Source organism: Thunnus maccoyii, chromosome 23 (assembly GCF_910596095.1).
Source record: "Thunnus maccoyii chromosome 23, fThuMac1.1, whole genome shotgun sequence".
Taxonomy (NCBI): Eukaryota; Metazoa; Chordata; class Actinopteri; order Scombriformes; family Scombridae; genus Thunnus; species Thunnus maccoyii.
The window spans coordinates 11,920,451-11,934,464 of record NC_056555.1 but is presented as its reverse complement, the minus strand read 5'-3'; the positions used below and the strand labels follow the sequence as shown (position 1 = coordinate 11,934,464).

Below are 14,014 nucleotides of genomic sequence, written 5' to 3'. Positions count from 1 at the left end.
TTAGACAGAAGGAATGAGATTGGTTAGAGTTAGGGTAAGAATATTAGGGTAAGCCAATCAGAGGCAGAAAAGGGCGGGTCATGACTTCGCCATCCTAGGAAAAATAACATCGTGAGCATAGACTGTAAACCAAACAGCCAATCAGGAACACCAGTTTGAACGAAGATTGTATATAATAAAAAAGATGAGTCACTCAACAATGATTCAGAATCTCTTTATTAGCCAAGCCACTGTACCAAGTAAGTAAATAATTAAATTATGTAATAGTGGAAGTTGAATGCAATGCACAATCTAAAGTCCAGTTTTATGAAATATATTAAAGTGACCAGTGCAGGGATTAAGAGAGGGGCGTGACATGTAAAGTCCAGTTTGATAACAGAACAGATCAGCTATTTAGTAGAGCAACAGCTTCTGGAAAGAAAGAGGTTTTTATGGATCGCAGTCTTTTTTGAGACACCAAGGTCAATAAAGATTTTAAAATTTCTACCCATCACAAAAAAATTCAGATTTAACATAATTAACTCTTTATTATATGACTTCTGACATTGTCAAATTGGATACTTAAATGCATACATCGGTGTAATAATGTATGATATAATAATATAGTAAAATATATTTATATATAGGCTAATACTATATAGTATAATGATATGTAAAATATCTGCATGTTTTTTGACACATTTTCTTGAATTTTCTTCATCCCTAATGGATTTGTCACAATTCCAAGTGTTTCTATAATTTATAGGAGATAATATTTGTGAATATTGTTTTAGATGAAATATTCACAAACATATTTTTTGTAGATAAACTTAGTGTAGCAAGTGTAAATGTTTTGGTGATTATTTAAAGTGCAAGGCCCACCAAGAATGACATATCATACATGAAATAGTGATTGGTACAACACTAAGCATCCATACAAACTTATCATCATGTCAATTGTGAGACATTTATTACTGCAATGTAATGACACTGTTGGACTGGCAGTCTGTACCTGTGTGCCATCAGGCAAACGGTTGAATTAGTTTATGACAGGAAAGATGACTAAAAAGGCAGCCAGCCAATAAACACACATAAAGATTTTAGGACCTGTTTGGTGTTTAAAATTAATATGTAGTCACAGATGCATTCAATGCCACCAGATGATAAAGGAACTCCACCACCTCAAGATCCCGCCACTCCTCATCTACTGGGTCCACAACGTCCTCAGCAACAGATCACAGGCTGTAAGAATAGGCACAGTTACATCATCAACCGTCATCACCAGAGCCCCTCAGGGCTGTGTCCTCAGCCCCGTCCTTTACACCCTCTACACAAATGACTGCATCAGCCCTTCACCCATCACCGCATGCTACAAATACTCTGACGACACTGCTATACTGGGACTACTCAATGACAACTCCATCACAGCCCATTAACACTACATTTCTCATGTCACAAAGTGGTGCACTGACAACTATCTCCAACTGAACGTGGACTAAATGAAAATAACCATTCATTAACACGTCAAACACAACCCCTAACTGGACTGAACCCCACCTCCATCCACAGCTTTGATCAAGATATCGGCTTACCAGGATCTCACATATGCTGCCTCCAAAATCACCCACTCCCCTACACCCCAATCTCTCAGACATGAGCTACAGAGCAATCACACACCTTGCAATCACAATAGCGAATGACACTGATGACACCCTCAACCCACACCCCACACTAATGCCATCAGGCCGTAGATACAGGGCTCTAAAATGAAGAAGGGCTTGCTTTGGCAGAAGTTTTGTCCTTTCTGCCATAGTAGCACTGAACAAACTACCTCACTGCCACAGTGTATAGATCCAGAGTCATCTGTGAGTGTCTATGCGGATATGTATACGTGTTAGGATACAGGCGGGGTGATGAATGTTATGTGTATCAGTATGTTTGCGGTGTGGCTATCTGTATGTTTCTGTGTGGAATATGAACAGGCTGTGAAAACAAATTTCCTGTGGGACAATGGAGACTATATCTATCTATCCAGTTTATGATATCATGAGGAAGTAGGGTCAGAGTGGGAGCTCTTTGCTTCAATATCCTCTCAGAAGTGATGCATAGTGAACAGCTCCTTTATGTGCAGCTCTCAGGCTCAACAGACAGGGGCAGTGTGGGTCATTAAATACTGCTACAACATCAAAAATGGCACATAAGAGGCTCATTGGTGGTGCACTGCCTGTCCACAAGCATATGTTAACAGTGTCTTGTTATTTAAGAACTTACTATAGGTGTTGATGGAGCATGGTCTGCATTGCCTAAGACTCCTCCTAAGACAAGATTTCAAGAGTTATTCATTAATAAATGGTTTAAACTGTCAGAGAAGTCTTTATTAATAACTTTTAAAAAGGTTTACTTAGCCTTAGCCTTATTTGTGAAGTGGTATCAGAAAAATGTGTATTTCTGTAAGATGCTATAACTGCTCAATGTGCCAATTCACACACTGACCGTGTCCATTTTTACACCCTTAAAACAGTCACACATCATTTCTTTTTGCTAATATGTTCCTTGATTATTTGCTAAATTTGGGATGTTGCATGAATGTGTGTGTATATTGTAATATGTGTGTTGTTTTATGACAAAATGTTGCTGTTGGAGCTCAACAGATAGATTTAGAAGCCTGTCTTGATCAAACCATTACTGCGTACAGTATTACTGCAATAAAAACGAGCAAAGAGGAAGTGGCACTCCTACTCAGTTGTTTCCTGGAGGGAACACAAATGTCATGACACGTACAGTTTTTACTGAACTGGAAGGAAACTGATATGGTTATAACATGTGATAGCATCAAGTTTAGTATCCACAGAAACATTGTGTGGTTTCAGTGATATTCCAAATTGGTTATTTTGATGAGATTGATTGAGATGAATTTCAATTGAGTCATTTCTTCACAATCAAGAGAGCTCTCCACATTTTTTTTTTAAACAAATAGATGATGAATGTCTGGCAGCTCTGGAAATTTCTGTAGTTTTTGTCAGTGGTATGTTGTCTAGAGTTGTTCCTCTTTTATTCCCCTTTTCCTACTGTTGAGACGGAGATCAGTGTATTTTAGAAGTTCCTGCAGGTGTCACTGAAGTAACTGACTGGAACCAAGAAAATAAACTCTGCATGCTACTAAACTTGCACTACATTAATGGATTTTCATAATCTTCTATATGCACTATAGGGCTGCAATTAACAATTATTTTTTAAATTCATCTTTTGGTTATTTTCTCAATTAATCAGTTAATAGTTTAGTCTATGGAAAGAAACAGTTTCCCAGAGTCTAAGCAGCAAAACCTCACATTATTTGGGGTTTTAAATGAAAAATTACTGAAACAATGAAGCAATCATCAAGAGGAAAAGTTTCTCTGAGCTCACCTTAAATCTTATTTTAAGATGTGTACCTAGGCGCACAATTTGTGACATCACAAGTAGGTTTGAAGTCAATCATGGTCCAATACTTAAGCAAGTGTGATGTGGAAACTTGAAACCTCTAGTGCACATATGCCCAGGCTAGACTGAGAACTGATTTCAGTGAAGTAGGAGACATCTTGTGTCCAGCAGTTCAACTTTTGAAATGAAAAATATTTACATATTCATAGATTCTTAAGTTTTTAATGAGAGAGAAGGACTAGATGTCATTTTAAGGATTTTAACATTGAACTTTTTGGGGGAAGAAATATTACGCACAAATTATTATTCCAATCAGAGTATTTTTGCATATCTTAAAACATGTCTGGAGGGGATCTTTAAACTTGTCGCACATTTCCATTATACATAAAAAGTTTAAACTAAATATTAAAGGCTTCTAATTCAACAAATTTTTCAGCAGCTGATAGTTATCTGCCTGATACCAACCAGGGGGACCTACTGTATGAAAAAAAGGTGTGATATATGAACTATGACACTCCATTGTGAAGTGCCTGGCTGAGTGAGGATGGCGCACTCCTTCGGCGGGAGGGTGAGAGATTCCACCCCGCTGGAGTGATCCTCTCCTCGGCCTATGGTAGCGAATCTGTCGGCTGTTAAATCCCGGAGGAGGGAGGAGCTACAATAACTGCGGGACAACGTGACATTTCCGCATGTCAATAAAAGTAACTTTGTGAAGTCAAGAGGAAGATGGTTAATTTGGATATGTGGCTGGTGGCTGCTCTACTGGTTTCACTTATACAAGTGCCCAAAAGTAACATGTGAAGAGTTTCGGTCACATGATGTCAAGCCTGAAGAGACATCAGCTGCAAGGTGCTGCCTCCTCTCAAGGAAACAATACACTTGGAAGTTTTTTTTAACAGCTGCTGAATCTAAAAAGGTGCAGACTGAGCTGTAAGTTACACATGTTGAAGTTAAAGCCTCAGTTTGACCTGCACAGAGATGTGGTGTGTGATATCCTCAGGAAGGAGGCGTCGGTCTGCAGGGTGAAAGGTGAGGCGTTCACGGTCAGCAGCATTTTTTCAGTGTTTCTTATTGCTAACGAATAGCTTTGACTAATATATAGCACACTGTGCTAGCTAACACTATCAGGTTCAGCCCTTCATCGTTATTACAGAATCTATCTGTGCGTTTAGTGCATTTATCTGTATTACACATGTGTGTAGTGTGCATGAAACTGCATAATAGTCCTTAAAAAATGAATTTCCGAGCTGAACTTTAGCTAGTAAGTAGGAAAATCTGAATTCCTACAGTGATATGAAGGTGTTTACATATTGATCACCAGACGGCGCTACTCACCTTTCACTTTCCTTTCTAAATATTGTAGCCACATAAAGAAAGCCATTAACTTTGAAACAGATTGCATGACTACATTAACGTCCTAAAGATAGATCTAAACGAAGGAGAGAAAACTCCTAAATATACATAATTTCCGTGCTCATCTAACTTCCTGTCAATATATTTATAACCTCAGTACCAGTTACTGTTGAACATAAGACTGAAAAGACAGACTGCTTATTTCTTGAAGGATCAAATATCATGGCAAGTCTTCCAAATACCATGCAACTACTAAACATTAGTTTACAGTAAAGATGCAGTAAACACTCTTTCACTGGAGATGCACTGATACCGATATTCACATTGGTCGATACTGACTCAGATAGCTGGATCAGGTATCGGTGACAATGGGCCAATCTGGTATCAGATACAATTATTTTAATAAATAACAAGTCAGTAAATTTATATCTATGTATTTATTTGTTACATTTTGTTTTACAAAGTTAGGAAAGCAATGTTTAAGTCAAGCCTGATTTTGCCTTACACATAAAAGAATGAACCCAGTCTCTTACACACAGTGAGGCATACAGCGCATTAATTAAGCGCTGGTATCGGATCGGTACTCAGTATCGGCCAATATGCAAACCCCAGGTATCGGGACTGAAAAAGTCAGATTGGTGCATCCCTAATTTTCACTATAAACTGTCACAGAATACACATATATACAATAAAAATGTGTTGAAAGTTGTGATTATGTAGCTCCGCAATGCGTCAGACATATCATTATGTGTTAAACCATAAAGCAGCTTCTTGTGTGGGCACTTTTTGCATGTAATAACAACTTATTGTACAGTGGAAAAAACACTATATACTCTTTTAGTATCACACTTGTCATGTTCAACATGAGTGTTGACAGGGATACTAAAACCATTTTTTGTTAGGGCACACTGTTGTTTACTGTAGTTGTGATAAGCTGTATGGATTCATAATAATGATGCTGTGTCTGCAGAATACTCTGGAGCAGTGGACGCTCGTATCCTGAACATTGAGAAAGATGGGGGCATTCTTTACTCTTGGAAGGTAAATCCATACTAAATGCACCGCATGTCACTTATGCTCACATGTCACCACCATGTCATGTGCATATAATTAAACATCATCATGTTTGTAATTTCAACATTATAATGTACCTTGAGTTTGCATATGTTCAGTGTAACTTTGTCTATGCATATACGTGTTGTGTATTTTATTACTCTGTACTATTCTGCTGCTTATTTTTAGTCCTTTATACAAAGTATAGTGAGTGAGAAATTCAAAATATTCCCAGATGCCATTGATACGTCTGCACCATTCATCATCAAATGGACACCATCAAACAGAAAATTCTATGCTCTTTTATACAGATTTCTCTGTAATTCTGTTTGACATATTTGGTATTTTTCGAAACCTTGGGATCCTTACAAGAATGTGAAATTAAGTTCTGTGTGTTAAATCGTGCCTCTCTGCACAGCATACATTTTTAATGATACACCCGCCAAAGAGCCTGTGGGTTTAGGAGGTTAAAGACACTGTGCACCCTGCAAAGAGAACATAATCTCTTTTTTTTAGTGCTGGGTTCACAGTTTTATGCATGCCTGCCTGTGCCTTGGGTTTCAGAATACACTTTTTCTTTTAAATCTTTTGAACTAAAAAGAGTGTTGAATCACTGGTTTGAAGTGAGGCAGGCCAAGTCAGGAATAATAGGCAAGGTCAGCCAGAGTAATGAAGAGGTCAAGCATGACGTTCCACACATATCAGTGTGGTGGAAGACCCCAGTGGGAAAGTAGGTCTACTTGATTGTGACAGATTAGGGTTATCCATCTCTGTAGTTTGATTTAATGACCTAACTAAAGGATTCTGTGCTTTTCTATTCTAATAGGGAGCAACCGGGACCACCAGAATTGGGAAATATGACTCAAACACCAAGCAGAACAAGGTATCGTGCGTGTGTCACCTTCCCTTCAATACTGCAGATTCTTTTTTTCATGTGTGTGTGTGTGTGCGCGTGCTGGTGTTTGTTTTGTGCACAGTTTTACCTCTGCACACCCGTCCCTGTGCGGCCGTGTGTGTTCTCTCCAACAGCTCCTGTACACGTTTGACGAGCAGGTGTGTGTCAGCAGCTGTTCGCTGAACAAGGAGGAGACACTGTTAGGTGAGTCTTTGTAATGCACAGATAATGATTAACAGCAACAGACGTTGTTACAGTAACAATGCTGTGTTCATGACCCAAACTGAGGCAATTAAGTAAGACTCAGAGATGAATTAACAACATTTTCATGTGTCTAGAAAGCAGTTCACTGGTTCAAATCATAGTTAAAGAAACACTGATTGAATGTTATCAGTTTAGTGTCTGTGAAAATTAAGTCACATGACACCTTGCCTTTGCTTTTTCCCTTTCAGCTGTTAGTTTGGCACAAAATACCAGCAAAGAGGCGCACCTTAAACCAAGTAACACACATTTACACAAGCTCTCTTTCTCTCTATTTCATTTACATACTATAACATTAATTGTTTCAGATACTTGAAGCATTGCATTTTTCATCTCTCTGGTTATATTTAATTTCTTCTTCAACCCTGCCTGTCTTTGCAGTATCCAAGTGTCTAACCCTCCTGATTGAGATCTATCCTATCAATAACACTAAAGTCCTTAAGGCAGTGGACTGCAGGGTCAAAGTGCAGGTAAGGTGTGTGTAGGTGTGTGTTGTCTTGGCCACTGTCATGCAGGTTTTTACTGCGACCACGAGCTGACGTTGCAATTATGGAGCATCAGAGCTTACAGTGTGTTTATTGTGCTGAAAGTCAACTGGTCTGTATATGGTATTAAGCCACTGTGGCTATGACCGAAGTACTATTTACTGTTTGTTGCTCGCCATATTGCCAAGCCACAAATGTAAAGATCTGCCAAGAATGTTTGATCATTGCATTAAAATATAAAAATCAGCAAATTCTCCATCTGGGTACTGTTATAAACCACTCATTTAGACACCAGCTTGCGTTTCTCTGTGCAGTTCCTCCATTCAGAACCTGACAGGAGATCAGTGCTGGAGAGCCACCTGCTGCTGCTGACTGAAGATGGATGTGAGTCTGTGTGTTATGTTTATCTGTAAAGGCGATCTTTCTTTCATCCATTACAAAAGAGAACAAATCCTTGCATTTGTAGAGAACAGAACAACATTTCTTACTCATTTTCGACCGCTATAGTGGTTTACCAGATGTACTGTGATTACAGTTATGCAGTTATGTGTGTGTGTGTTTCAGATGTGGATCTGTACCACGTTCTACTGACCAGACAGGAAGGTTATAGAGTGGTAAGCTGGACTCTACATTCACCGCATTGCTGGCTTTAGCTCTCTATTCCTGCTCTTTTTCCTTTTTGAAGGAAGCGTCTGTGGCCTCAGCTAAAATATAAATTGCATAGAGGATTTGTGCAGTTTTCTGGATGTATAAATCCTCTGCCAGAGTGCACATATCTAGTAATTAATAAGTAAAATAGTTGGAATATATTTACATAACCCAACGAAAAGAATATATTGGTTCGACCTCGTTCTCAAGCCATAAACTATACTGTTATCCTCCTGGGGAGTTTTACATTAAGAATTCAGTGCCTCTACAAAGCTGAATATGAATGTGTTTGTGTGAACCAGGTGATGGCGAATCCTGAGCGTTTGTCCAAAACAGTAGAGAGAATAGTAGAAGACCTCTGCTGGGTCCAGTGGGACGGTCACACACAAAGACTCTACTATCTCACACACAAGGTAACACACGAGAGACTTGTATCATTATACTTGTGAAGACATCGCATTGACTTACATTTATTCATGCAAAGACAGCTACAGTCAAGTCAATTTCTCTATAGAGCACATTTAAAAACAGCAAGTGTTGATAGAATTTGATTGATGGTTACAATCAAACAGAAACACAGGAAGGATCAAATAAAAACACAGACATAAATAAGAGGATATAAGTAAATTAATAAAAGCATAGGATACGGTGATATATTGAACACAAACAGCATTGCACAAACGACCAATAAAATACAAACAAATAAAAGCCAGGCATGTCTTCAAGATGACAGTTAAGAGGCTAGAGATGGGTCTTTAGATGGGTTTTAAAGATATCAATAGAGAGGAAAGGTCTAATTGTTAGTGGCAAACTATTCCATAATTTAGGGCCAGCCATTGAAAATGCTCGATCACCATTGGTTTTTAATTGGGTGTGTGGACTGGAGAGAAGTGATTTGTCAGCAGATGTTAGGGCTCTGCAGGTGGAATAGGGGATGAGCAGTTCAGAGGTATAAGCTCTATAACTCAATAGCACAAAACTAATTTTCTCAAGGCAGGATATGCAGAATAATACAAAATGCATATCACACGTTTCTCTCAGGACAAGTTCCTGCTGCGATGTGTTCAGTTTTACCCCAACCGCAACTGTGAAACTATGGTAAGTCATCCCTATGCCCTACAGTTTGAGAAATTATCAGTCTTTTGCACACACTCTCCTAATAAAATGTTGCATTGTTGCATTTTATTTACTATATATGGTTATTTGTGCTTACACCTGACAATAACTTATGTTGTTTTATGTTACAGTTGGAGCTCCCATTAGAGCTGCCTGCTAATCCTTTCCGCACAGTCAAGTAAGGCAACTACTAATATAGTATAAAAACAGAAATAAGTCATCTCAGCAGGCAATTCATTTTGTATTCTGCATTTCATTGTGCGTTGTCGAAATGTACCTGCAAATCAAAAAAAAAAAAAAGTGAATCCCTGTAAACAAGTATTTCTTTGTTTGAAAATTCCCCAAACATTCTGATAGTATGTTCCTATGTACAAATATGTATAAATATCCTTCACAGTAACATTTCTTATTGGGATGTATGTGTGGCAAACAGGTTTGTAAATCTGGGTTTTGACCATTATCACATCGAGAATCCAGAGAAGGAGTTTGCAAGGATGGAAGTGTTCACCAACAGAATAGGTAACATATACTGTATATATTGTCTCACACAAAATGGATATAAACAAGCTGACATTTCAGTTTCCCTAATTCTCTATGTTTGTTTGTTTTTTATTTCTCTTTATGAAAACAAGAAAGTAAGTCCCTTGCGGTTCACAAACTATATTATAATCTGCTGTATGCAATGATGCAACATAATATCTCATTATATAACACAAACCAGTGCTTAATGAGGAATCAGCCTTTAAAAATCATGGCTATAGGCATATTGTAATTCATCACCATAATACAAGGGGTGTGTCATTTTTAGAATAATACTGTAATTTAATTGATTAATTAAGGTGTTGATTGAATCTGTAATTTCAGAATCAATTACGAATTCTCAATAATTCAACAATTTTTTTAATATGTCCATGAATTTTTTTGTGATATCTGTGACATCACAGCTGCTCTGTCTTGTGGTTTGTTTTTAGGGAGCATGTGTGTTTGCTACAGCCAACCTCTTAATGACAAACAGGAACTGATCTACAGCGTGGTTTTAGTTCACAAAGGTGTGTGTGTGTGCTACCTACTGCTGTCTATTCAAACTGCTATATATATATATATATATATATATATATATATATATATATATATAGTACCTAAATGTGTTGCACATGGTGACAAATTTTTGATTTCCTCACTTTCTACAGACTGCAGCAAGACTTTCAGAGTAACTTTGGGCAGTGACGAGTCACCACAGAAAGCCATGCATCTCCATCCACTCTTCATCCCCATAGGTCATAGCACCCACATACACACACATATCAGCATGCTTATGAATTCAAGCAAGTGTGTGGGTTTGCACGTTGGACTGCCAAACATGCAATTTCCTGCTTTTGCATTCAAAACAGAAACACAGACACACAAATACAAATGAGATTGTGTTTCCTCATTCAGTCTAATAAATGTCTGATGTGCATACAGCATATCAACATACACCCTGACAGTGACACTGTGTTATTTTTGTATGTAGGTTACTACATCGTGGTATATCTGCAGGGTTATTTTCTCCACTGTATCAACACCAGGCAGCAGGAGATTCTCTGTCACTCCCTCTTTCTCTCTGGTAAGGTTATGTCTAAGATGACTGATGGCTATAAAGCTGTTTGTTTACATTGCTTTTCAGCTACAATACATCCTGTTCTCCTTTTTTCCTGACACACGATCTGTACAAACGTACAGCTTTCGTGGGTTTTGGTTTCATTTCCTTGTCTTATTCCCTGTCTGTCTGTCTCAACCTCAAGGTTATGATGTAGACTTGGGCCTGCAGTCTCAGTCAGTAAACATCACAGTGTTGCATGCAGAGGAGGAGTCCAGCACTGCTCTGTTGGACCTGGCCGGTGGGAAGATCCACACTGCTGAGCTTAGCCCTGCCTACTTGCTGCAGATACTGCGATCAGACACACCCTCTAAGTGAGCATGATTTATAACTTTTTCACCATGTGGAAATAAAGCACCTGTGTATATGGGGCTTATTATTTGGGTCGTATTTATATACATAGCATGGGGGATTATAGGTAGGCAGAAAGCTGACAAGTGGAAAGGAAAGGTTATTTTTTGAAAAGTTATTTTTGAGTGCGTACACCTGCAAGTCGTTTGGGAATAATTTTAACAACTTTAACCTGAATACTTGCCAGTGAAGTCTTTGGATTGTACCAATCTGCTCAAATGAAATGCATCCGTGATTCTTTTCTCAAATTTTTCTAGCGAATAATGTCTGATCTGTTCATTCATTTTTCATTTGTAAAGCATTATTCATTGGTAGAAAGGGTGCATACAGCACAGTACAACCACTGACTGTTGGTTCTCTACATGCCCTTCTACCTCTGTGTCTCTTTGTTTGTGTATGCTTATGTTGTATAAAAGTAAATTTGCTGTATGTCACATCCACCCCACAAGGTGTCCCAGCAGTAAGGCTGACCCTCAGCGCCTGGCCGCCCTTCACTGCCTGCTGGTTTACATGGGAAATGACCCAAACCTGGAGCTGAAGGTACAATACAGATGGAGGCAGGAATAGATGTAGGAGGCAGAGATTTTGACATTTAAAGCACATTTAATGGGAGTTCTTGTGTCAAAGTTTAGCCTGAGTTTTTTCCCCCCCAAATAGACATAAGACACTATCTTGACCCACAGAACATACTCTTTGATCCAGTTTTGCATTTATATACAGCAATATATCATTATTTTTTCGTAGAACATAAAATCAATAAGTTGTTATCAATGTCCCACACACAAACTCTCAAGATCAGTAAGTTCTCCTTGTGGAAGGCAGAGACTGAAACAAGAAACAAGGGGAGGATAAAGACGGAAAAAAGTGGAAAATGCAGCAATTTGTTAGGTACTTTCCTGTAGGAAAATGGATGTACAGCTAAGAAGAAGTGAATAGATAAAGATAGATGACAGCCTTTCTGCACTTCCTTGTAAATGCAGTAGGTGTCAACCTTGAGATGGCACTGAGCAGATGGAGGGAAGAAGACAAAAAAAAGAAAAGACAGGACACTAATAAAACAGGAGAAGAGAGACGACAATTGGACAGATCAAACAAAGACAAAAAGAAAAGGACAGATATTTTGTTAAGGCAGACTGCTCACTGTGAGTCATACTATATTGGAAGTACACCTAAATTAAGATGTTCCAGCTGCTCTGATAGATTGCAATAAGTTCTTTCTTTAGAGGTTAAATGAGTCACCAGCTTCATTAGTGCAGCTAGAGCTGGGAAATTGGACGCCAGACATAACTTTTGTATCCTTTGTAGACTCTGTTAATGGGGCCAACAGCACAAAAAGTATTGACTTTAATAAAGATGATTGCTTGTTAACATTTTTCGCTTTGTTCACAGCAGTTTGCAACTTTAAGAGAATGCTGTGCAAATTCAGTTCTTCCAATCTTACTTTTGCTTCTTTTTCTTCCCCTCCATATAATGGTCATTGTTGTGTTTATGTTGCTGGATATAGGACTCAAACTGGCTCTGGCAAAGAGATATTTTTTCAAACAGCACTGCTATTGGCAGCAGAAAATGAGTTTTCACTCTGATGCATTGTGGCTGTTAGATTCGCAAAGCCTATCTGTGAGGGCATCATTCATGTTTCACATTTCTGTAATGCAAACATTATATCCATCGAACCTGCATCATCTCAAAAATTCTTATCGGTATCTGTTTTATAACAAGATATCCACTGTTTGAGCCAAGAGTCTACAGCCATGCTTGGGGCTGTGTGAGGCACAGCGGTACCTGAGCTAAATGTTAATATGAGTGTGCATGAAAAGTCAGGGGATCACCAAAGTCATATGAATGCATCATCTTGGGACCATGAATGTCTCTACCAAATTTTGTGGCAATCCATCCAATCGTTATTGGGATATTTCAGTTTGGTCCAACTGAACTGAACTGAAAGTAGTTCCACATACTAGGAAATACACTTATTCACTTTCTTGCTGAGAGTTAGATGAGATGAACGATACCTTTCTCATGTTAGTGTGCTAAATATGAAGCTACAGCCAGGAGTCAATTAGCTTAGCTTAGCATAAATACTGGAAACAGGGAAACAACTAGTCTAGTCTGTCCAAATGTAAAAAGTCTCCATACCCGCACCGCTAAAGCTCACTAATTAACAGGTTAAATTTAGTTTGTTTTTGTTGTCAATGTGAAGTTGCCAGGAAAGGAGACTCCAGGAAGTCACTGCACCCGGCCAAGAAGTAGTACAGCACATAACCCCCCCCTAAAACCATAAGTTGTTGCGTTTGCACTTTTGTTTGGATTGAACAAGTGAGATATAAGGTGTTAATTAGTGACTTAGAAGTGCTTTTATTTTGTTTCTTTTGGACAGAGACAGGCTGGCTGTTTCCCCTTGTTCCCAGTCTTTATGCTAATACAGGCTAACCATTTCCTGGTGCTAACTTCACATTTAGTGTACAGGAGACAGAAGAGTGGTATCAATCTTCTCATCTAAGTTTTGACAAGAGAGCGAATATTTCCCAAAATGTCAAACTATTTCTTTAAAGGGTAAAAGCTAAACTCAAGTCTTTTAATTCAGTAATTTTGTTGAGTGAACTATCCACATTATAAGGAAAGCTCTTAAAAAGCTTGAAGTACAGCTGTAATGTTGAGCTCCCAGCACTATGACACCTATATTCTGTGTGTTTCTATCCTGCCTCTAGATTATTGAATGGCTGTGTGACAATGTGAACACCTTCGAATCCTTTGATCAGATCCAGGAGTTCATTCTAGGTCAGTGCCAGCTGAAGCAGGGGGTCACAAGCCTCT

The 14,014-nt window shown here is 38.5% G+C and overlaps 1 protein-coding gene and 1 long non-coding RNA gene across 2 annotated transcripts in view; one reads left to right on the top strand and one right to left on the bottom strand.

Annotated features, from left to right (window-relative positions):
- Window positions 1–849: 849 nt before the first annotated feature.
- On the bottom strand, window positions 850–14,012 carry LOC121890674. The gene is made up of 3 exons (XR_006093879.1): window positions 13,941–14,012; window positions 6,789–6,879; window positions 850–1,221 (listed from the first exon to the last, which is right to left on the bottom strand). It is a non-coding gene; the product is annotated as an uncharacterized LOC121890674 (long non-coding RNA).
- Window positions 4,029–14,014, top strand: part of LOC121890670 (gamma-secretase activating protein) — a 38,181-nt gene continuing 28,195 nt past the window's right edge. The window contains exons 1-18 of the mRNA XM_042403150.1: window positions 4,029–4,428; window positions 5,723–5,793; window positions 6,632–6,688; window positions 6,835–6,904; window positions 7,153–7,200; window positions 7,343–7,431; window positions 7,761–7,830; window positions 8,011–8,060; window positions 8,397–8,507; window positions 9,136–9,192; window positions 9,342–9,388; window positions 9,644–9,729; window positions 10,182–10,259; window positions 10,401–10,487; window positions 10,724–10,816; window positions 10,995–11,163; window positions 11,650–11,740; window positions 13,909–13,978. Of these exons, the coding sequence (XP_042259084.1) occupies window positions 4,341–4,428; window positions 5,723–5,793; window positions 6,632–6,688; window positions 6,835–6,904; window positions 7,153–7,200; window positions 7,343–7,431; window positions 7,761–7,830; window positions 8,011–8,060; window positions 8,397–8,507; window positions 9,136–9,192; window positions 9,342–9,388; window positions 9,644–9,729; window positions 10,182–10,259; window positions 10,401–10,487; window positions 10,724–10,816; window positions 10,995–11,163; window positions 11,650–11,740; window positions 13,909–13,978 (1,432 nt within the window). The 5' untranslated portion in view covers window positions 4,029–4,340. The remainder of the gene's footprint in view (window positions 4,429–5,722; window positions 5,794–6,631; window positions 6,689–6,834; window positions 6,905–7,152; window positions 7,201–7,342; window positions 7,432–7,760; window positions 7,831–8,010; window positions 8,061–8,396; window positions 8,508–9,135; window positions 9,193–9,341; window positions 9,389–9,643; window positions 9,730–10,181; window positions 10,260–10,400; window positions 10,488–10,723; window positions 10,817–10,994; window positions 11,164–11,649; window positions 11,741–13,908; window positions 13,979–14,014) is intronic.